The sequence below is a fragment of the Cetorhinus maximus genome, chromosome 13 (genome assembly GCF_964194155.1).
Source record: "Cetorhinus maximus chromosome 13, sCetMax3.hap1.1, whole genome shotgun sequence".
Classification (NCBI taxonomy): domain Eukaryota; kingdom Metazoa; phylum Chordata; class Chondrichthyes; order Lamniformes; family Cetorhinidae; genus Cetorhinus; species Cetorhinus maximus.
This window is the reverse complement of record NC_135891.1, coordinates 28760230-28783692: the sequence shown is the minus strand read 5'-3', so window position 1 is coordinate 28783692 and position 23463 is coordinate 28760230. Positions and strand designations below refer to the sequence as shown.

The following is a 23463-nucleotide window of genomic DNA, read 5'->3' as shown; positions in this document are numbered from 1 at the left end:
AATAAACAGCACTTGATTTATTGAAACCAGTAACGTGACTGCCTTATTCATTTTAAAAATGCAGCAGAAGGTGTTTATTTTCAATGACCTATGTAATTCGAGTCAACTCCACATTTAAATTAATTTTGTTCTCCTGGTGGCCAGTAGCTGAGTGAGTCGCCATCTTTAGTCATGCAGCATTTTCTGTGCCATCTGTATTCTTACATGAGTAAGCAACACCTCTTGTGATACTTCTCATCCCGTTTGACACCTTAAGTTCTTTTTTAAAAATGGAGGGAAAGCAGAACTCTTTAAAGCACCTTTTGAAGTTTTCATCCAGAAAGGCATAAAGGACAGGATTGAGGCTGCTATTGGCATATCCAAGAGCAACACAAAAATACCAGCTCGGCATAATTGTCATGATTTCATGATTACAGACAGCCTGCACTAACACTAGAATATGAATTGGGGTCCAACAGATGATGAAAACTGCAACAACCACTAAGACCATTCTTGTGATTCTACGCAAGTTCCTGTCCTTCTCTTTTGATCCAGAAAGCACACGCACACTTCTCAACCGTCTAAGCATTAGTGTGTAGCAAACTGTTATGATAGCAACTGGAATAACGAAGGAAAAGAGGAACACAGCTATTTCAATTGTGGGCTTCCAGTAACTGTGGGGCTGTGGATGAACCAGAAGACATTCAATTTCTGTAACAAAAGAAACAGAAAACAAGTTAAGATATGTTACCATTTAAATATTTTAAATCAAGTTTGCTGCAATGATCATGTACATTTTTGCATTACTGGTTGCTCCTTTGTGGCATTTCACATGAGGGGAAGAGAAAACATGACCCACGAGTGCAGGTTTCATTCAGTGTCCATTTTAAAGTCATAGACCTGAAAATCTGACACATGTTGCCAGTGTTTTCATCACTGTGTGTTGTTTTGTATCCAAAATGGCACCCATGCCACACATATGGCCACCCTGACACCATTTTGGGTAGTTTGGTAGCAAGGGCACGAGGAACATGCATTAAAAGCATGCAGAGTAGGCGGATCATGATGTTAGTCAATGTGTAAAACTGAGGTGACTCTAGAGCCAACATTTTCAACTTCAGTGCTGCAGCTAATGCCCTCTCTTAACCTCACACAACTGAACATACAATCAGCAGCAAAAAGAACTTCCCACCAAGGCTGCTGTTAAGCTGGTAGAAGTGTTTGATAACGTGTGCTATCATTTAAAGTTGGCGAAGTCTGCAGGGAATGGATTTGAATATGTGGAAGGCCTTGCTTCTGATTGGTTCTGCTCTTAACACTTGCTCCCAGTTGTAGAGAGATAAGGGGAGGAGAACTCGGGTCTTCAGAAAACCAGCATCTTCAGAAAGCAATTCTCCTACTTCAAACTCAGTGAGGAACAGTGCATTTGTTACCTCCATTTCATTTATGTTCACTGAAATCTGCCTCCAGCTACAGGCAGACCTATGGCCTCAAAGCAGGCTGAAGACTGTGCTGTCAGTGGCTGTGAAGGTGACCATGGCCATGAACTTCTTTTTTCATGCACACATGGGCAGCATGTATATGGGAACCATGCTGCCACATGGAATGTGGCTGGGGGATGGGAGGGGACAGGAGGAGGCAAGGGCAGACCTGGGTTGGAGGGGGTGGGGGGGCAATTGGAAAAGGGGCTATGTAAGGGAGGTGCCCCTGAGGCCCAAGAAGGCCTGCTAGGCATCCCCCCTCCATCCCTGACCTCCTCCTGTGTGCCTAAAAATTGCAGCCTGGAAGGAAACAGTCCTTAAGTGGCCACTTAAGGGCCTGAACCGGGGCAAGGGCAGACCTCGGCCTCCCATAGAACTGCTTCCAGGTTAGGTTGGAAGGGTAGATGGCGGGAAGGCAGTGCTTTTTGTATGTTTCACGCTGTTAATGATGAAATTACGTTTTAATTTCAGATGCGCACTCTCAGGCCAAAAACAGCACAGGTTAGATGCATTTTAAATCCTGCCTAGGGTACCCCATCAATGTGCCTTAATCTCAATTTCTAAAGAGCACTTGGAACTGAATGACTGTAATATTTCCACTTCACAAACTTGTGTTATGGACCATGTCATGCTGAATTTGGAATGCTCAAAATCACTTCACATTGGATCCTTTTAACCAATAGACAGAAGAGCTTTCATCTCAGAAAGCAGGCTTTGAGTATACTAAAGTCTGCAAGGTGAAAAAGTAATGCATCAATCCATCAGCATAGAACTGTTACTGATGGAACAATGTACATTAAGAAACACAAGGCTGAATTTTACAGTGGGGGTGATGGTGGTGGGTGATATTGCTTCTCCCCACCACCCCCCGGAAGAAATGTAAGATGCCAGCCAACCCACATTAAACAAGGCTGCTCCGCAGCAATAACACGTTGTGGAAAGCATAAACAAGGCAAGAGTAGCCAGTGGGAGAAGTCCCACCCTCAAGAGCTGATGGCTAATCTGATTGCCAAGCAGCTCTCGCAGTCCCAAACACAGTAGTGGCTATAGTTGGGACTGCAAGAAGCCCACAGATGAAGACACCCATGGCCTCCGAACCAGGTAAGTCCAGGGTTTTGGACGAGGGCCCTAGGAAGGGAAGCGGTGAGGAGTGTGTAGAATCAGGCAGGAAGAATAAAGGAAGAGCAGCATCTTGGGGGTGAGGAGGGTGTCCCCGATGTACACAGGGCACCCCCTTCCTTCCCAGCTTTAAAGCAGTTTGCTTAAAGAAACTGCCTGCCCACTTCTGCCTTCCGGCCCACAGCAGCCATATTGTAGCATAAGCATCATATTATTTGGGTCAATTGGCTTGGTATTGACTGAGAATTATTTATTTAAAAATGGTAGACGGGCTGCTGATTTTGGCATCCATTCACCTACTCTATTATGGGAACAGATTGGGAGTGGGTGGGAAGCTGATGGACTTGCCACCTCTCATACACACTCAATGGGGGCCATAAAATCCAGCCCAATGTTACTTTATATGAATATATATCATACTCTATCAAATCTATAATATCTTAATATTTTGTTGTGACTTACCATTGTTTTCCATGTCAGCCGATCCCATAATCATTGCTGGTACTCCAATCACAGAAGCAAGTACCCAGATGCACATATTGACAATCTTAGCATTGAAAGGGGTTCTTATATCTAATGCTTTAACAGGGTGGCAGACGGCTATGTACCGATCAACACTCATCACTGTCAGAGTAAAGATACTGGTGAACATATTGTAATAGTCAATTGATATTACTATTTTACAGAGTATATTTCCAAAAGGCCAGAATCCCAGAAGAGTGTCGGTTGCCTGGAAAGGTAATGTGATTAATTCTAATGCATCTGCAAGGGCTAGATTGAAAATATAGATGTTTGTTGCTGTCTTCATCTTTGTATATCTGAAAGAAATGGATCTTATGAAAGTCATTGAGTTTTAGTAGGAATTCAAACAGCACAATTGAAAAAATGATCAGATTTATACATCACTTATCATCAAGATACTGAAACTTTGCTTTTATAAACATACAATAGAGAAGAGGCAACTTTCACTTTATAGTTAATCTGACCTGGTGGATTGACAATCCATTGGAAAATGCCGTCTTATGTTCATCCTATTGTATTTGTGAAAATTACCTCTAGGATTGTTTTACTTACAGTGAGCTGTCAGTCATTGGAGTAACTCTCTTGTTATTGTGCTTTACTGAATCTTAGTGAAAACATGGTCCCTCACTTAATATTCTACCTCTGCAACAATGCACGTCAGTAAACTACGGCACAATGACTATACTGACATACCATCCCAGTGCACAAACATGAAATATATCTTTCTGTAAATACACCAAAGACTCTTAAACAATAACATTTTTCAGCTTTACTATTCAAAGTCAAAGAAATTATGGGCTGAATCTTCTGTTTGGCGGGAGGGCAGAGTGGGAGCGGGCAGGGGTGTAACTGATCGCTGTCCGCGATCGGGCCCGCGCTGCCATTTTATGCAGGCGGGCCAATTAAGGCCCGCCCAGCGTAATGCCCAACTCCTGAGGATAGCGGGAGTGGGCGGGCAGCGGCAGTAGTGCATTGTCCGCCAGGTCCAATGGCGACCCAGCAGCCTGTTTATATGAAGCCCTGGCTGTCTTTGCAAGATGGCAAGTGGAAGGGCTCACCAGAGGGCTCCTGGTGAACAGGCCAGTCCAGAGGGTAGGCCACCGGGACAAGCCAGGCTGGAGGGTAGGGCAGCGGGACAAGCCAGGCTGGAGGGTAGGGCGGGGAGCCAGTACACCCCTTGTTTCTCAGATGACTGCCTTGCTGCCCTCCTGGAGGAGGTGGCAGCACGGTGGGAGGTGCTGGTTCCCCAGGATGGGAGGAGGCGGCCCCCTCACATGACGAAACGTGCCTGGGAGGAGGTAGCGGAGGTGGTGAGCTCCTGTGACATGGTGCGGCGGATCTGGATCCAGTGTCGCAAGCGCTTCAACAACTTGTTGCGCTCTGGCAGGGTGAGTACCATGTCGGCACTGGGCATTTAACCCAGCAGGTAGGCTTACCCTCCTGCTGCACCCCCTCCCCTCCCAAGTCTGAGTGTAGTGACTGCATTGAATCATTGACGGCATGTGTCCTTTACTGGGTGGGCCAGAAGATATTGTCCAAGCTGAGGTCAGCCTGAGAAGTTGATGAAGAGATGTGTTTTTCCCCTGCAACATGCCTTACACTGAGTCCGACATAACTGGTTTGGGGGAAACCTGGAGGAGCTGCACCTAGGCGTAGTGTTTGAACTCCAGGACATGTCCAAGTCAGGGTGATGACACGCTGGGAGGGGAGCTTCAAGGTGGCATGGCAACGAACCATCTGCTGTCCTCTGCGCTCCACGTGCTTGTGCCTCCTTGCTATGGAAGGATATACCGTGTGGTGCCTAATGTGATGTAGGCAGCATGTGTCCAATGGGGGGGGAGCGAGGGGGTGGGGAACAGGCCTAGCATCTTTTGAGTGTGTTCGGCAGCAGTGGGGTGAGGAGGTACTGGAGCCTTGACATGTTCCACTCTGGTTGGGGTGGACCGTCCGCGAAGAGAGTCCATGTGCAATTTTCACTAATCAATGCTCGTCTCTCATTTTCAGGAGAAGAATGCTCATAACATGGCAGAGCGGGTGAGGACTGGCGGCGGCCAGGCGCAGATCGCCATTCTCAGCCGCTTTGAGCAGGAGGCCCTGGCTCTGGAGAGGCGCCATGCGCCCAGGTCCACTGGTGTCGGTGAGGCTGGGGTGCTATGGCCAGATATGTATGACCAGCAGTGAGGTCAAGCATTGCTCTCCCAACAGCCATAGCAGTGCTGAATGTTAATTGATTTAATTTTGCAACATGGCTTGACCATTGGTTATGGAAGGATGAGCGCATAATGATCAGAGGGACAGGGATACACTTTGACATTGTCTCCATGTTAACTGATCCAATGTCCTTGTTCTTCCTTTCAGCATCTTCGGAGCAGGGCTGGGAGGAGGAGCAGCAGAGGCTCCCTCTCACACCTCAGGGGCCTGAAGTCTCACCAGCGTCACACCATTTCCGCGAGGCAGGCACCAGAGCAGATACTAGCACCTTGGTGGGAGTTCGAACATCAGCTAGTGTCCCAGGGCACAGTGTTGAGGGCACTTCACAGTCACTGGAGGAGCCGGCAGAGACAGAGGGTGCCCATGGCGCCAGCAGTCGGAGGACTGAAGGGGACCAGGCACATGCTCAGTCAATGCCTGACGATGTGCCTCTGGAGTCGTCCGCGATGCAGCAGATGCAGGAAATGCGACCGAGTGTGTGGGAGCATCTGGGGGAGATACATGAGGCTATGCTTGGCTTGGTCTCCATGTTGGAGGTGTCTCCGCGGTTGATTGCAGAAGCAATGAGCCACATGTCCGAGCGCCATGCATCCTCCATGGAGAGAGTGGTGCCTCTTGTGGAGAGGCTCCACCAGGAGACCCATCAGGGCTTCCTGGGGATGCGCTCTGATCAGCAAGCCCTCACATTGGCATTGACCTCAGCTGGTCAGTGCCAATGTGGGAGATGCTTTGGGCAACAGTTTTCCCAGCTCGGTGCCTATCCATCCACGGTGAGGAGGGTAGTCCAAAGTGACCTCACATTGGTGCAGCAGCTGCCTGGCGTCTCTGCGGGCTCCTCTCAGGGTGCTCCGGATGAGGGCGGCAGCTCCTCCGCCCCTCTCCCAGCGACCGTATCATCCGGTGAGGCTGCGGCGACTGGGGAGATGCCAGCTGTGGAACTGACAGCTCCCTCCCAAGCGGGGCCAGTGCAGGCTCCACGGGCCAGAGGACGACTGCCAAGGTCATCGAGGCCAACAGGACAGCAGAGTCAGCAGGCTGTCTCAGATGCCACTCCCAGTGAGGGGGCAGCACCAAGACGTAGCACCCAGAAACATAAACATAAGGCACCTTAGGCACACCACGGGTTTTTCACTGGTGCTTTTGTGCTGGCCCGAGATGAGGTCCTCATGATTTGTTTTTTTTGGATAACACTATTCTCTGTTTTTTGGAATAAGTTGGTTTGCTTGACAGAATAAATTCAGATATGTCATCCTGGCTGAGGGTGCCTCTCTTCTTCTGCATGTGTATGGTTTCCAAAACTGTAATGAGTGCTTGTTTGGACATTCAGCTTTATTAACAAGGCCCTTAGTTACTATTCCGAACCTGGAGGATTTGGCACTTAGGTATCGAGTATGGAGCCTACAGCCCAGGCTTGTCCTGGAGGTCCATATGGGTGTGCTAGCTGAAGGTTCATTGGATTAAAGCTTCCCGTGAGTCTCTGCCTCCCTGGAGTATACCCGGGTGAGGGTCCACCCCCTCAGCATTTCCCTGTGCGGGCTCATCCTCAGACTCACTGCTGGACTCATCGTGTGCGGCCGCAGCCACTGCATTAATGTCTTCATCGTCCACTGTGCCCCCTTTTCTAGCGCAAGGTTGTGGAAAGCACAGCATGCAACCACTATCAGCGACACACGATCTGGGGTGTACTGGAGTGCGCCCCCTGAACGGTCCAGGCAGTGGAGGTGCATCTTCAGAAGACCGATGGTTCTCTCCACCACAGCCCTTGTGGAGGGGTGGCTCCTATTGTACTGCTGCTCAGCTTCTGTTCTTGGATGGCGGAGAGGCGTCATGAGCCACTTTGAGGGGATAGTCCTTGTCACCCAGCAGCCATCCATCCAGCCGGGCTGGAGCACTGAAGAGCCCCAACACCTGGGAGTGTCTGAGGATGTAGGTGTCGTGGGAGCTGCCTGGGTACCTTGCACAGACTTGTAAAATTAGCATCCAATTGGATCACACACTATCTGCACGTTCATGGAGTGGAAGCCCTTCCTGTTGACGAAGGCACCGGGCTCACCTGCTGGTGCCTTGATGGCCACATGTGTACAGTCTATTGCACCCTGGACGCGGGGGAAGCCAGCAATGGCTGCGAAGCTGCTGGCTCATTGTGTCTAGCTTACCTGGTCCCAACGGTAGTGGATGAAGGTCAATACACGCCTGAACAGAGCGTCTGTGACCTGTTTGACCCAAGTGTGCACAGCTGATTGGGAGACACTGCAAAGATCACCCACCAACCCCTGGAAGGAGCCAGAGGCAGAGAATTTGAGGGCAGCTGTGACCTTTAGAGCCACTGGCATGGGGTGTCCACGCACACAGGTAGCGGAGATCTCAGGCCCTATCATCTGACAGATATAAAAACAAAAAACTGCGGATGCTGGAAATCCAAAACAAAAACAGATATACCTGGAAAAACTCAGCAGGTCTGGCAGCATTGGCAGAGAAGAACAAAGTTGATGTTTCGAGTCCTCATGACCCTTCAACAGAACTAAGTAGAAATTTCCTATTTCTACTTAGTTCTGTTGAAGGGTCATGAGGGCTCGAAACGTCAACTTTGTTCTTCTCCGCCAATGTTGCCAGACCTGCTGAGTTTTTCCAGGTAATTCTGTTTTTGATCTGACAGATATAGTTGCCTGTCTCCCTTGAGGGATGGAGCCTCCTTCGGCACTGCACCTCAGACATATTGAGGTAGCAGCTTCGCCGCCTGTATACCCTGGCAGCAGGATAGTGACATCTTCTGCAGCTCTTTCCGCCTTGGACTACCTCTTGGCCCTGCGCCCCTTGTGCCTGCGCCTGTCCTCCCAAAGGTGACTCCCTTGGAGGCTGAACGTGCACTCCTGGCCTCCTCCCCCTTCTAGCCCTCTCTTCCCCCTCAGAGGAGCTGCCTCCAGTGGACAGTTCAGCTCCCATTCCCCGGCTAAGGGAAGGCTTCCTGAAATCTGCAGGCCCAGAAAAGGCTACTCACTAGTGTGCTTACCTGAACGTTAAGTGTCCAGACAAAGCAGCTGGTTTGCCTTTTGAAGTGCTGCAGATCACACAGGCAAGTTTCAAAAACTTTCATGAATAAATACTTGACTGTGTATACTTGCGACCGCAGTGAGCCTTCTTATCCCGCCCGCGGATGAGGTGAATACAAATGTGTCCTACCCGCCTGCGCATTGCGCCTGTGCGCCGACCCGAAGGTCACACAGGTGTCGAAAAATTGGCATCAATTAGCGCCTCAAGGGCTTTAACTGGCCCATTAATTAATGGCGGGCATGCGTCGGATGTCATCGCACGCCCTCCCAGCGAAATATCATGATGGCGCGCGGTGACGTCGGGACAATCGCCCAATGTCACTGTGCATCATGTTATGCACGAACGTGTGGGGCCTGCCCCCACACGCCAAAGGGAAAATTCAGCCTTATGACACAGAAAGGCAACTATTCCTTCCAGTACATCTATACCAATAGTAGCTCTTCAAGTGGGCCTATCTATTCTAACCACATTTCCTATCTTTTGTCGTATATACTTTTATGTTCTTTCTCAAATACATATTCATTTCTTCTAGTGATAATCCTGAGTCTATGCAAAGATTTGTAGGGCAGTACAGATAGATGAAATAGAGGACCTAGCATGCCAACAGGTTCTGGTCTGACAGAAATTCATATCTAAAAATTCAGTTTGTCTTGGATTGAGAGCAAATGAGTCATCAAATGACAGTTTTCAGTGAAGGACAAAACAGCATGATAGTTATCATACAAATTGAAAGGGTCAAAATATGTACAGCATAAATATGTAGTAGTTTTCCTTAGCATAAAAGACTTTGAACAGTTATCCTCCACATTGTGCTCAAACATACAAAATGATATGCTATTCGTACTCTTATTCCACAAAAATAATTTACCCCAATAGAATTGCAAACCAACCACTACAGTAACACTGTGCCCATTAAATTCAAATAGCAGTTGAAGAAAATACATTATTAGTTCATGAATATTGAAAGATGAGACAAATGAGGCAAGTTATAGTTTGTTGCACAACCCTGATAGGTTGTCAAAGATGAAAGCAAATGTATCTAAATACTGTTCTGAAACTGCAATTATGAAATCCACTAATTTGTTTGCTGTGATTGGTAATTGTTTTTCCATCATACTTAATATAATAGCAATACTAATCTGGAGTTACCATTTCATAATCTATGATTAGGGCCAGTGAAAACCTCCTGGGATTTTATTTTTTAAACTCTGCAGAAATAATGAATTAATTTGCAGAATCACACTGGGAACACACATTTTGGAGTCACAATGTGAAACACCTTACCTTATTAACAATAAAAGCACTTGAAAATAATTAGAAAACATATTTATTAAATAAGCAAGCACTCCATTTACACGTTCATTGATTGCATACAATCTATGGTTCAAAATTTCCTGTCTGCCACAAAGATAGTGAATTTTCTGTCATTTACCAAGGTCAAAGGATTTAAATATTTTTTACAGATGCTGGGGCCTTTTCCAGGGTTGCTGGACAGGAATCTTTGGTTGAGGGAGGCTGGTAAGGAGGGAGGGAAGTTACTTCAATAATTTTCCATTCTGTAAGTGACAGCCTGTAATCGATTTCATCAAGGAAATGGCTTGAACACCATTGATACACAACTGTGTCCAGGATTGCTCAGGTGAAAATACCATCAATTGTCTCTCATTATGATATTTCTACCTAATGTCACTTCTGGCAGGATATGTCAGAATTTCCATCACAATGCCCCAAATTTCTTCCCTGCTTAACCAGATTGAGAATTTACAGGCAATTACCTAAAAGGAGATTTATTTCCTTTTAGTTAAATTTATGAGATAACATTCAAACTCATTGTGCAATCAATGTATGGTTTTGTTGCACAGTGCTTGTGGAAGCATTCATTATTACTTTAGGATTATTAGCATGTTGTGCATGCAATGTTGACACTGCCTTTATGGCAAGGCAATTTGGTATGGCCCCAAGAATTCATTTGTGTCCTCCTGTTACATAACAGAACCTGCTGATGTAGACTAGAAATCAAAAAATTAGTGTTTTATTCATGCTATGTTATGTCAGAAATAGAACTCTATAATGTGGCAGTCTTGCTGAAAAAAGGGACATGCTGTCGAACCTTCTCGTCTTGCACTCATCAGGACAGATTTGCAAGAATACCAATTATAAAAGGAACAACAATTCATACTGCATGAGAAGAGAGTGCTGATTGGTTGGCAAGTTGACTCTGATCAGTAGAGGTGCTTCCATGAAGAATGCACCAGGGAACAGTTAACTGCCAAGGTTTTGTTTAAATTCAAATCAGACAGGTCGGCTCTGATTGGTCAAGACATTGCTATGGGGAATGGCTGTTCCCAAAGCTTTTGTTTAGTTGAAAAAGACACAATGCATGGACATGCTCCTTCTGTCTGCAAAGGGAAGAGCCCTGTGTGTGAATATGTGTAGCTTCTAGCACGCATAAGTGAGTCACACTGTGAACTTAACTGATAATCTTAAATTGCTTGTAATTCTTAGCACAATCAGGATTGTTTAGCAAGTGTTGTCCAATCGTGGAATTAAATCTAATGTTGGACACTGTTATATAATCTTTGACAGCACGTCTCTTGTTTTCAGCAGCAAGTTCTGTACTATCAAATGTGGTAATATTTTAATCACGCTGCTAATTCTGATTGTGATTTTGTTTATTGCAAGATGAGGTTTTGTGTCATGGCAGTTCTATGGAGTCAGGAAAGCAATAGGTTCAGTTCTAGTCTTGTCCAGTATTTTTTTGCCTAATCCAGAGCTCAAAAGTAAGCATTTTCATGGGGTCTTTATTGTAGAAAAGATCCCAAGATATTCTAGAGTAAGGAGTAAGCAAGAGAGATCAAAGAGGTAGCTAAAAGCACTGTTGAAGTAATGGCTTAATGGAGAATTTTCAAGGTGGGGAGAGTTGTAGCAAGATTGAGGAATTTATGGAGGGCATTCTCTTCATAAAGTGGAGTGCAGAGACAAGATGGCTCAAGCCTTAGTCATTAAATATAGAGGAGAGAGAAAGGGGTGAGTTTTGTAACAGAGCTGCATTAAAAGGTTGGAGGGTCCAGCCAAGGACACAGAGCAAAATGATATTGCAAAGGTAATGAGAGGCTAAACAGTGGATAGTTAAAGGCAGGGATTTTGGTATTAATGAAGGTTGACAAGAAAAAAGGTGATAGGTGAAAGGGATTTTATGCATAATAGGGTGTAGACAACATAATTCTGAATCAGTTGGTGTTTATATAGAGGACAGCCACTGAGGAGGGAGTTGGAAAACTTGAGAGCTGACAAAAGTAGCCATGCGAGTTTCTGATAAGTTTCATAGCATTGCATCTCCCTTCTCTTAGTGAACACCTCTAATCTCAGATTTCTGCATTCATCCTCTACTCCTCTATCACCAGACTGGATCTTATTTCTTCCCCATTACTGGTCATGCTTTTAACTGCTTTAGTCTATCCTCTGGAATTTGCCGTCCATTTCACTCTACCTTGCTAACCTTGTTTTCAAAGATCTCCTTGAAGCATTTCTTTCCAACAATCAACACCCACTCTGACACCCACATTTTTTCCTTTTTCTCAACTGCTGAACATCTGTTGCCTTTCTCTTCTTACAGTGAAGCAGTCAACCAGTCATCTTCCTACACAAATGCAGCACTGTAGAAATGGAACTTGTTGTCACTGATTGGCAAAAATCACTTTACTATTATTCACCTACCACTTACTCTATTTCTCAAAAAGTTCTGCCATATTCACTGACTCATTGTTAATAATACCACGTGAAATCCATGATTATATAAGTTTGCTTCACATATAAGAGCTTATGCAATCGTCCCTTTTGAGATGAAGTTCAGCTAGTTTTATAGACTATATGTCATCTCTTAGGGATTAAAATTAGAATGTTAAGTAAGAGGACCACTTACAGAATAATAATGACAGATCAATTACCATTTCTACTGGCACAATAGTGTCGGGAAGCTGTAAGTTTTCTGTTCTTCATGTATATTCTACTTTCTATCAACAATTCAGAGCACAATGCTTTTTTGTTCCATGGCTGGATGATGTATGTGTATGATACCGGAAACCAAGTAGTTATTAAGAAACCTGCAAGCAAGTCTGATCCATTATAATTATCAATTAGCTTAAAAATTGTAGCTAAATCCACACTTTCAAACAAGCATTTTTCATTAGCATAGGACATGCTTAGTGGCTGTTTCCACCCTTTCCAAGTAACCCCCATGTGTATTTATGGCCTATGGCTCCAAGATTGTTGAAAAATATTTTATAAACATAACATAATCAATAGCAATAAAAGATTACATAATTCAGATATAATTACATATAATTATAGCTACTATTAAAGCTGAGAAACCACCACTTACTGTTAGTAACATTTGATGGTAGAGGAGATTCTATTGTTTGCTACTTAGTTATTAGAAATTAGAAATTCATTCTTTGTACACCCAGTTATGGTTTCTTTATAAATATGAGGCAAACATAAAAATTCCTGATTTATGACCCAAGTTAGCTTAATCTTCTACAAAATTGGATGTAGCTCTATCAGAAGAAACATCTTTCAGGCTAAAAATTGAACATGGAGGCCATGATTAGCCTGCACCCATTTCTGTTGAACAGGCAGAATGCTCCTCATTCGATGTTTAGCCATGTCACCGGCCTCTTGTTGCTTGTTCCTGCTTCTGCTCATGAGCGAGGCAGTCCATCTGGTCATCAGGCAGGAAAATTCTTCACAAGGTCCTGTCATTAAGGTCGGCACCACCATTCTTGTTGGATTTTTCGCGTTCTACCAGGTATCCCCTCCAAGGGCAAGCAGAGGTTCATTAAAAATGATAAAACAATAGCTCAAGGGGACATAAAATTAACTAAAATCTTAGAGCTGATTTTATGTGTTATACACAAATCAGAAATAAAAAGGACAAAACGATTTTAAAATGTGTTGAAGGAACGTAATGGGATCAACAAATACCTTGTCTACTAAAACTCAACAAGTCCGGGATTTAAGTGTTAAAATTTAAAGGTTTTCTTTAGTTTTGCTGGTACTGATAGAACTACGCCCGATTTTGTAGAAGATTAATCTAACTTGGATCATAAATCAGGAGCTTTTATATTTGCCTCATATTTATAAAGAAACCATAACTGGGTGTACAAAGAATGAATTTACAATTTCACTAAGTAGCAAACAATAGAATCTCCCCTACCATCAAATGTTACTAACAGCAAGTGGTGGTTTATCAGCTTTAACAGCAGCTGTAACTATAAGTAATTATATCTGAATTATATAATCCTTTATTGATCTTGATTATGTTATGTTTATGAAATATTTTTCAACAATCTTAAAGCCATAGGCCATAAATACACATGGGGGTTACTTGGAAAGGGTGAAAACAGCCACAAAGTGCGTGCTGTGCTAATGAGAATTGCCTGTTTGAAAGTGTGGATTTAGCTACAATTTTTAAGCTAATTGCTAATTATCATGGTTCAGACCTGCTTGCAGGTTCTAAAGCCAAGAGAGGTGTCATCTGTGGCTCAGTTCATAGCACCATCGCCTTTGAATCAGAGCGTTGTGGGTTCATGTCCCACTCCCGGAAACCAAGAACTGTGATTGTACTCGAAAGAGTTGCAATCTGTGACTGTTGATAACTCGAAAGAATCTGTCAATTAGATCATTGTCCTTTGAGGTGTCAGCTGTGGCTCAGTTCATAGCACCCTCGCCTTTGAATCAGAGGGTTGTGAGTTCATGTCCCACTCCTGGAAAAACCAAGAACTGTGATTGTACTCGAAAGAGTTGCAATCTGTGACTGTTGATAACTCGAAAGAGTTTCTAAAGCCAAGAGAGGTGTCAGCTGTGGCTCAGTTCATAGCACCCTCACCTTTGAATCAGAGGGTTGTGGGTTCATGTCCCACTCCCGGAAACCAAGAACTGTGATTGTACTTGAAAGGGTTGCAATCTGTGACTGTTGATAACTCGAAAAGAGTTTCTAAAGCCAAGAGCTGCAGGTTTGGCAATCAATCACTGATTAGAAACAATTTTTCCTGCCTTTGTATATATAGCCTGCACTCACCTGATTCCACTGAAAGTGTGGAGTGCACTGACTGGCTGAGAAGAAAACGTTGAAGGGCAGCTCAGGGAGCAAGAGTGAGGACACCTAGTTTCTTGAATGTGTAAGTGGAGGCCCTGGTGGAGGAGATCCAGAGGAAGAGGGATGTCCTCTACTTACAGGGAAGAAGCAGGCCATAGAGGCAGCTAAAGCAGCACTTGGGGGAAAAGATCACCTGAGAGATACCAACGAAGCAGCCCTGGCACGGGACATGGCTCGAGTGCTGCAAGAACTTTAATGAGTGGTTAAGGGAAGATCACATCTCACAAATACATTGCACAATAACTTTACCACTACCACCATCGCAACATTCCATCCACCATCTAGCTATACATCAACATTCACACACCTCCCAGAATTGCATCCTTCACAGGCACTCGGCAAACCTTTGACACACCTCACAGGTCATCAGCTCTGAAGAAGAGCCATAGGGACTTGAAACATTAACAGTTTCTCCCTCCACAGATGCAGCCAGACCTGCTGAGTTTTTCCAGCATTTTCTGTTTTTATCACAGATCATCAACCATGTAAGGCATCACACACACACAAATACACCTGCGAATACACTCCTTTATAATCACCAATATAATGCAAAACAGGCGGCAGCAGGACCTGACTGGTCGAGGGGAAGCACACCTGCATGATGTCACTCCCCTGTGGATGCAGTGATGATCAAGATTGGGAGGAGTCTGGGAGACGCCATCGCCAGAGACAGAACAGTTGGTATATCACTTATAGATATGTGACCACTTCACCTTCTTTATAGATGTATTTATAGATGTGCAACTATCCCTAATCCCCCAAACTAATCCTTACTCCCAAGCTCCATAAGGTCTCATCACATGCATTCTATATCGTGGCCACACATGCTGCACCCTAACTCTTACAGCTTTATCACTACAGACTCCCAGGAGCAAGACCACCTCATCCTCCAGAACAAGTGCAAGGTCCACCTTGCCCCCTCTTGCTATGGTGCAACATAAGTTCAAGCAGCTCCCACGGTATCTCTGAGCTCTTGCCTTGAAAGAGGCATGCAAAGTGTTTCTAATTCCCACAGGTCTGTCCTCTACCAGATCACTGGGTTGGCTGAAGACAGGACCCAAGATAGTGATGTGGGAATCACAGAGTTGGAACTTAACTTCTATCCAGGTGCCTACATTGCTTCTTCCTCCCTCATCACTCCATTATTGCTCTTGCCTGATGTCAGGAGGCCCAACCTGCTGAAGCCATTGCCAAGATGGTGTAGTCTGAGGTGGGCCAACAGAGACCATAGCCTACTGTTCTGCCTCTGGCGATGGTATCTCCCAGACTCCTTCCAATCTTGATCATCACTGCATCCACAGGGGAGTGACATCATGCAGGTGTGCTTCCCTCGATCAATCAGGTTATGCTGCCGCCTGTTTTGCATTATATTGGTGATTATGAAGGAGTGTATTCACAGATGTATTTGTGCATGTGTGTGATGCCTTACATGGTTGATGATCTGGGATAAAAACAGAAAATGCTGGAAAAGTTCAGCAGGTCTGGCTGCATCTGTGGCGAGAAAAACAGTTAACGTTTTGAGTCCATCTCAGAAGGACATCTGAATTGCCCTCACCTTCCAGCTGCTGACACTGGGTAGTGATGGAATCAATGGTCTTTTCTTATAGTAATATAGTAATTGAGTACAAAAACAGGGAAGTTACGCTGAACCTATTATAAAGCTCTGGTTTAGCCACAACCAGAGCATTGCATCCAGTTCTAGTCACCACATTTAGGAGGGATGTGAAGGTCCTTGAGTAGGTGCAGAGGAGATTTACCAGAATGGTTCCGGGGAAGAGGGAATTTAGCTACAATGTTAGGTTGGGGAAGCGGTGTTTGTTCTCCTTGGAGTAATGGAGATTGAGGTGTCCAAGATTAGGACAGATTTATATAAGGTGGGAAATAAAAGCTGTTCCCATTAGCTGATGGTACAAGGGCAAAGGGACACAGATTTAAGGTTTAGGGCAAGAGAGAGGTAATGGCCTGGAACTCGCTGCCTACGAGGGTCATGGAAGTGGAGATGATGAATGGTTTTGAAAGGAAAATGGATGTGCATTTGAGGGGAAAAAAACTTAAGAGTTATGGAGATACAGTGGGGGAATAGGACTGATTGATTGGATTGCTTTACAGAGAGAAGGCACGGACTTGATGGGCCAAATGCCCTCCTTCTGTGACTCTGACTCTAATCTTCATGGGGAAAGGGTTGAAAGGGTGGAATGCAGATGATGGACATTCTGAAGGGTCCATCATGAGACAACAATGCTCCAGAGCCTGATGGTGGAGCACATCTCTCAAATGTTCTCTTCAAATAGATGGTGACATGTGTCCCCCCCAGATGTCGGACTTCTACCTGGGAGCCCCTGGCGCTCTTCCTGGTCCCCCTCCACCTCTTGTGGCTCCTGAGCTTGACCCTCTGGCACAATTGCTGGCCATAACAGCTGGTCTCTCATAATTACTCTATTGTGGAGATTGCAACAATTCACCAGGAATCTGGACACCTTCTCAGCAGAGCATCTCCTGACTGACCAAAGCATCTAAATCTCTACTTGAGGGCTCCAATCCTCAATGATGTGACTGGGCAGCACTCATTTTACTTGGTGTTTGGGGCTTTTGCAGGAAAGTTATGAGCCATGGTGTCGGAAGGTATCCCTTGTCACCCAGTTGTGCACGTTACATAACATTTCAAAGATCAAAGATGGACTCAAAATTATAAAAGCATTGTGGCAGCTCCCTGCATAGCAGGCAATCAGCTGCATGATGTGCTGCTGCTGGCCACACACAAGCTGCACACTGAGGGAATGTGAACTCTTCCTGCTCCTGAACCTCCAAGTTTAAATGAGGGGCTCACATAGCCACATGTATACAGTCAATAGCTCCCTAGACAATGAGGAATCCCACGATCCTGACAAATCAATACAGCTCTCTGCCTCAGATCTTCTCTGGCAATCAGTGGTGATGTAGTCATTCCTCAGAGTGTATAGAGCTGCAGCAACCTTCATTGTTCTGAAGAGCAGAGAGGATTGTGAGATGTGACTGATATCACATGTGGCAACCTGGAAGGTTTCAGTAGCATAAAAGTTAAATGCTACGGTGAGTTTGACTGCCACAGACAATAGAGTCCTGCCTGTACTGCAAGGTTTGAGTCTTAATTTCACAGAGCCACAGATCTCTGTGATGATCTCCTTAGAAAAGGGCAGCCTCCACATGCACTGGTCTTAGGTCATGTGAATGTAAGAATCATAATCTCTGAATAGCTGGGGTGGAGGGAGCGTCCTGCTGAAAGCCCTCCTCACCCTCCTGTCTCTCTCTCTCCTGGTGCTGCTCTGCCTGCCCTCATCTCCTCCTCCAATTCCTCAAGCAGAGCAAGGGAGACCTCTAGCAAAATGCACATAACGAAGCACTGCCTTTCGGACAGTGACTGCTATGCAAGGTAGCACAGCACTTCACCTTTTTAGATGAAGTCCTGAGAGAATTTCCAGGAAAATGTTCATAGACTGTTGGTGAAGGCTTGACAAAATGTCCCAGGAAAGCGCCTGAAGTGTCTCAAAAGCCTTTTTCACACACAGGGTAGTCAGTTGATCTCTAGCAGTAAGTAAAAATTGAAAGCTGACCATGGCATTAAATTGTGCTTGAAATGCTCAAAAATGACCTGTTTACTCTTGTTCAGACGGCTGCTGTTAGAAGAGGTTGCTAAATGAAGTGCTATCCACTAAAATCACATGCAGTCTTTTTATTGAGCACTCAGAGGTAATTTAATTTTCAATCTGCCCTAATGATCTGCTGGGAGGCCATTCCTAGCCCGCACTTCAACTTATTTACCATGATGGGGTCTTGTGCTATACATCGGCTAAATCTGCGATGCAGTTTAAGACATCTTGACTACGTCGCAGGCTCTTTATTTCCTAAAGTATCTGGGGGAAAATCACGCCTATATTAATTACTTCAAGGCTCTGTTCCTATGTTATCTATGCAATCACAATGAGGCACACTTAGCAAAAAATTACAGTCAAATTGCAAGCAGAAATACATATCTATTTGTTTATCCCTTACAATATCATATTGTATATTGTAGTTGCAAAATTGCACAAAGTACTGATTAAAAGCAAAAATGATTTTTTTTGTGCTCATGTTTTATTCAGGCACAGTAATAATTGCACATGTTGTCACTTTCAACCTTTCCTGATCTCAGAGGCTCAGTCAAAATGCATTTTTCTACATAACAGTGTCAAGTGTAACATCCCTATAACATCACTCCAGTTAAGGTTTCTGAGCTGGTTAACTCTTTGCAGTTCACAAACAATACTGATCTGGTCCAAAAGTCTGTTGATATGCAAGCTGGAGCTAGTGATAAGTCATAACAAATGGAAAGCACTTTGGACTCCTGAAAGCAATAATTTTAGCAAAGGTGGAATTTAATTATTTACAAAAAGTAGAAGGGTTGCCATTACAGGGTTATGAGTAGCTGGGCCATCATCTGCCCGTAAAAAGATTCCATGGTACTACTCAAGGAATAGGGTGTCCAGCAAAATATTCTTCCCTGAACCAAACACCACTAATGCAGATGAGGAGGCTGCCTGTCTCATTAACTATTTGGAGTGCACAAACTGAATACTACATTTGACTACATAACAGTAACCACACTTAAAAAGCACTTTTGAATGTCCTGAAAAGAAAAGTGTCACTATAAAAGCAAACACTTCCCGCTTGCTTTGCTGGATACATCATATTTTCCACATTTTCCATTAGGGCTACACCACGACTGCACCAAAGATTTGCAGATTGCAGCCCAATGAATGCCTCTTTAACAACTTAATAAGTAACGCACTACTCTGAATGGACTGGAGAGTCTATGGGAATGGAAGAGGAATGCCTGTGAAGGGGACAGACTTTGTGAAGGGGGAAGGGAGACAACCTCTGAACAGGAGTAGATGGATCAATTAATGGGCCAAGCATGTTAATGAAGAAGGAAGGTTGCACCTATGAAGGAGGAAGCATCTCAGTGACAGGGAAAATGGTCTCTGTGAATGGTAGAAGTGCATTCTGTGAAAGGGGATGGTGGTTTGCTGTGAAGTCGTAAATGGCTTTGCATTAGCAAGGCGAGTGCCTATCTATGAAAGGGAGAACAAAAAAATTTTTCAGTAAAGGACAATGGCAGTTCCCGCTTGAAGGGAGAAAAAAAAACTGTTTTTGTGAAATGACTGGGATAGAATAGATCCAGGAAGGGGTGACAATAATGCATCAGTTAAGAGGCAGTGGCTAAGGTTGGCACCCTTCATTCTGTAAGAAATGATGGGAATGCAGCTCAGAAACAGTGGCTGTAAAAATGGGGAATGGCTACAATATAAGGACATTCTGGGACAGTGATGGTTTGCTGCATGTAGATTAAACCCAGGTGTTATTTATTTGTCTATGTAATTTTAGATGAAAAATCAGTCAGTTGAGAAAGAAAAATACATTTCAAATTTAACTAGAACGTCCCAATGAAATAAAACAATTTAGGGGAGCATTCCCCTTCTCCCCACTCCAAGAAATGCACGTCAGTGAGTTGGAAGTGTAAGGCAACAGATGGAAAGGCTGTGTACAATCGTAAATGTGCTGCTTTTACCCTTGGCTCCAGCAAATCTGTATTTGCATAGATAATTCTGCTCAAATTAATAATTGCTCCTGAGCATGGGTTAAAAAATCTAGGGGGGTGGGGGAGGGAAAGAAATAATCCCCATTTCACACATTTTGTGTCGAACGTAGAACCTACTTCAACTTGTTTCAGGAATATATTGACATTTGGCCCTGCTCAAGAAATTTACTGATGGAAAGGGGACCAGGGACAGCGGGGTGGAGATGAGGGGGCAAGAAGGGAAGGGCAATGAGCAAGACAGTATTGATCTACTTAACAGCATATATCCCTGTGGTTGGCATTGAGCACAAAGAAGATCCTGCCTCCCAGCTTCACCATTGTAAAAATATTGGATTCATCCTTCACATTGGAGGGAGAGAAAATGCCTGTTTTGTAGTATAAAGAGATAAAAATTGCACAAGACTAATGCATGGTTTTATTGTAACTAAATTGTACAAGAACTGTAGGGCAGGCGTACAGAGACAACCCTAATCAGTTCTTTGTAGGAAGAGGAATGTATCAACAGTATGGGCGATTTATTCTTGGATTCTAATCTCCACACCCAAGGAATCAGGTAATATTCTATAACAGTCAGGCACAACACTGTGTGTACAGCGGAGCATGGGAAATAACTAATGTAAAACACAATTTTTAATATTTATATATCTATTGCTCAGGAATGTTGACGGGTCCAGTGCTTACAATACATGTGCAAGCTTTAAAATATTTAACGAACTTAATTGGACAGTGGTTACATTTGATGGATATGAGCCTGAAAATATATAATCAGATGACCAGAATTGCAAATGAACATTTTCTCTTTCCATTCTTCTCTGCAGAACTGACATATTCCACTGTATCGCTGGTCTACTCCAATAATCACAGACTGGGCAAATGCAGTAAATGCCAGTTTCATTTTGGAAAACATAACGTACTAGGGTGCGTCTTAGTTCTGAACGTGTTAGACACTTCGTGCTGCCCTTAAAAATTAAATTAAAGCCATTAACAACCCCATCTTAGAAAAAAAACCCAAAACGCTCGAGTTGGAGAATCCGCATCTTCCCCCCCTCTCTACAAAAACAATCGTTTAATTTCGGTAACTATTATTCTTGTAACTAAAATCCTTGAAGAAAATTTAATGAATACAATGGATTCGTTGTAAAATCTTAAATTCCAAAAAGTCATATATGAGATTTAAAAAAATTGTTTTTTAACGTCAATTTGGGTCCAGATGGAGCCAAACCCCTCGTAAAATAGAAGCCTTTTTTTAAATCAACTTATTCTTCAGTAAAAGTTTATCAGCCGTGGGTCTGACTGCAAGATCAAACTGTCTGGGCGACAATCTGTAAAATGTTGGTGTTCTGTATTATACGGTACTTAATATTGGGACATGGGGGATTTATGGATTGGGAGCCAGTCTGGAGTGCCCGGTCCCCTCTGGAGGGCGCTCTAAGGCAGTAACCACAACACTAAGTTGTCCTTTAGCTTTATGAACTTTTACAAAAAAAAATGTTGAAATGCACAATATAAATATGACAAAAAAAAAAATCCAAACCTTACCTGATGATAACGTACATTACCAGACAGTTGCCCACCAGTCCCACTATGCAAACAAACAGATAGACCACAATGACGGTAATTCTGAACGTGGTTGACCGTTCCAGACTGAGATCCGTAATATTTTCAGACCAGCGATCAAGTAGAACGGTGTAATTCTCATCAACAGAATCATTTAAATATCTGTACTGTTTAAGGCTCCCAAAACCACAGACCGTGTCAATATTCATGGTGCAGCCTGACCTGGAGTAACACAATATCAAGATACAATGGCAATATGGCTTGTTCACTGATAATATACATATACGGTAAATAACTTGTAAATAAATACGTTATTACAAAGTATTACAATTGCACCCTAATCTTAAATTCAGAAATATATTTCAAACACTGTACCCTTGGCAAGCAATTGGACTTCAGAAGCCTATTTCATAGTGTAGCTTGACAGCAGATACGCTTCGATGTTCTTCCCCGAACAGAATGAAGAAACTCAAATTCTCTACAAGTTATATAATTTGAAAGCCTAAGACAGGTTTTTTTTTTCCCCTTCCCGGGTGGGGCCGGGGAGGTCCTCAGTTTCAGCGTCGCCAAGCGCTTGAAGTGTGACAGATGTAATACCTGCAGCCTGTTACTCCCGACTAATATTAAGCTGGTGCTTGTCTGGCTCCCCTTGGTTCTCTATTCCAGCGTGCTGACTCCCCTTTCAAACTGTTTCATCTCAACCAGCACCGCAGCTCGCAAGCCCGTTCCCATCTGTAAAAATGCAAGTCCGAATACCTTTGCAACAAAGCCTTTTCGCAGAACAATGCAAACATCCCCTGGATGCAGTCTGCCAGCCGCACACCAGGGGGCAGTCGGAGCACTGAACTATTCTCACCGCACCTTGATTTCCTTGGAATCTTCACGCTGGGAAATATTGGGACCACTTAAATAAACCTCTGTAGTAAAGTCGGGGATCTGGACCTGAAATTTCGAGTTGTCTGGTTCCTAATTATTTATATGGTTGTCGACCTAGGTGTAGCGAAAACGAGCAAGGGTTTACTGTGTTATTGCAGGACAACCCGATTTAAAGATGCTAAGGTTTAATTAGTTGAAGAATAATAAATGTGCTATTTAAGATTAACCCCTAACCTCTATTAACATATCCCAAAAGCCATTTAAACAGATCAGTTTGTGATTTATGATGGTCAAGCCACTCGGTAAAGCGACATGCCAAGGCGTTGTGGTCCAATACCATATAATCACAGCTATTAAATTGATCGTTTTGGTCTGCTTTTTCGTTAATAAACTGTCCTCATTTTAATTGTTCAATTAGTTCGTGGCTTGCTGTAAAAGTAATTAATTTGATTTCACATTTCCTTTGGGCACAGCATCGTAAATTATCAGTTGCCGTAATAGTTCACCTTTCCTGAATGTGCACATGCTGAATACTTCCTACAAAATCAAATGCAGACTCGACTTCCATTTGCAACCCGTAAAAGCATGTTAGACTCTCTGCAAAAAGAGCAAAATTGTCTTCGCTTTATTGCGGAAAAGATGTTAAATCAAAGCAGTGATTATGTGCGGACACAGTAGACACTTCATCTTGGTGATTATTTTTAATTCTCCATCTTAATTTGTTTTGCACATGGAGGGTGACTAAAGGATTCACCTTCGTTTAAAATCTTATCGGTTAAAGCAATCTATCCTGTGAAATAATCAGTGTTCGTTCTGTGGTTCGCCTTATACATTTAATTGATACTCATTTGTTTTCAATCAGTTAGATAAGTTGCCAGCATTGATCATTTGTGTAT

At 43.8% G+C, this 23463-nt stretch overlaps 1 protein-coding gene across 1 annotated transcript; it reads right to left on the bottom strand.

Annotated features, from left to right (window-relative positions):
- Window positions 1-169: 169 nt before the first annotated feature.
- Window positions 170-21753, bottom strand: oprl1 (opiate receptor-like 1). The gene is made up of 3 exons (XM_078556290.1): window positions 21674-21753; window positions 3042-3397; window positions 170-690 (listed from the first exon to the last, which is right to left on the bottom strand). The coding sequence occupies exons 1-3, from the start codon at window positions 21688-21690 to the stop codon at window positions 170-172; spliced, it is 894 nt and encodes a 297-aa protein (XP_078412416.1). The 5' UTR covers window positions 21691-21753.
- Window positions 21754-23463: the final 1710 nt, after the last annotated feature.

Bases quoted from the DNA above. Each gene is read 5' to 3' on its own strand.
- oprl1 (XM_078556290.1), bottom strand. The intron at 691-3,041 runs GTAAGTCACAAC...CTTTTGTTACAG, and splicing joins GGCTGACATGGAAAACAATG to AAATTGAATGTCTTCTGGTT.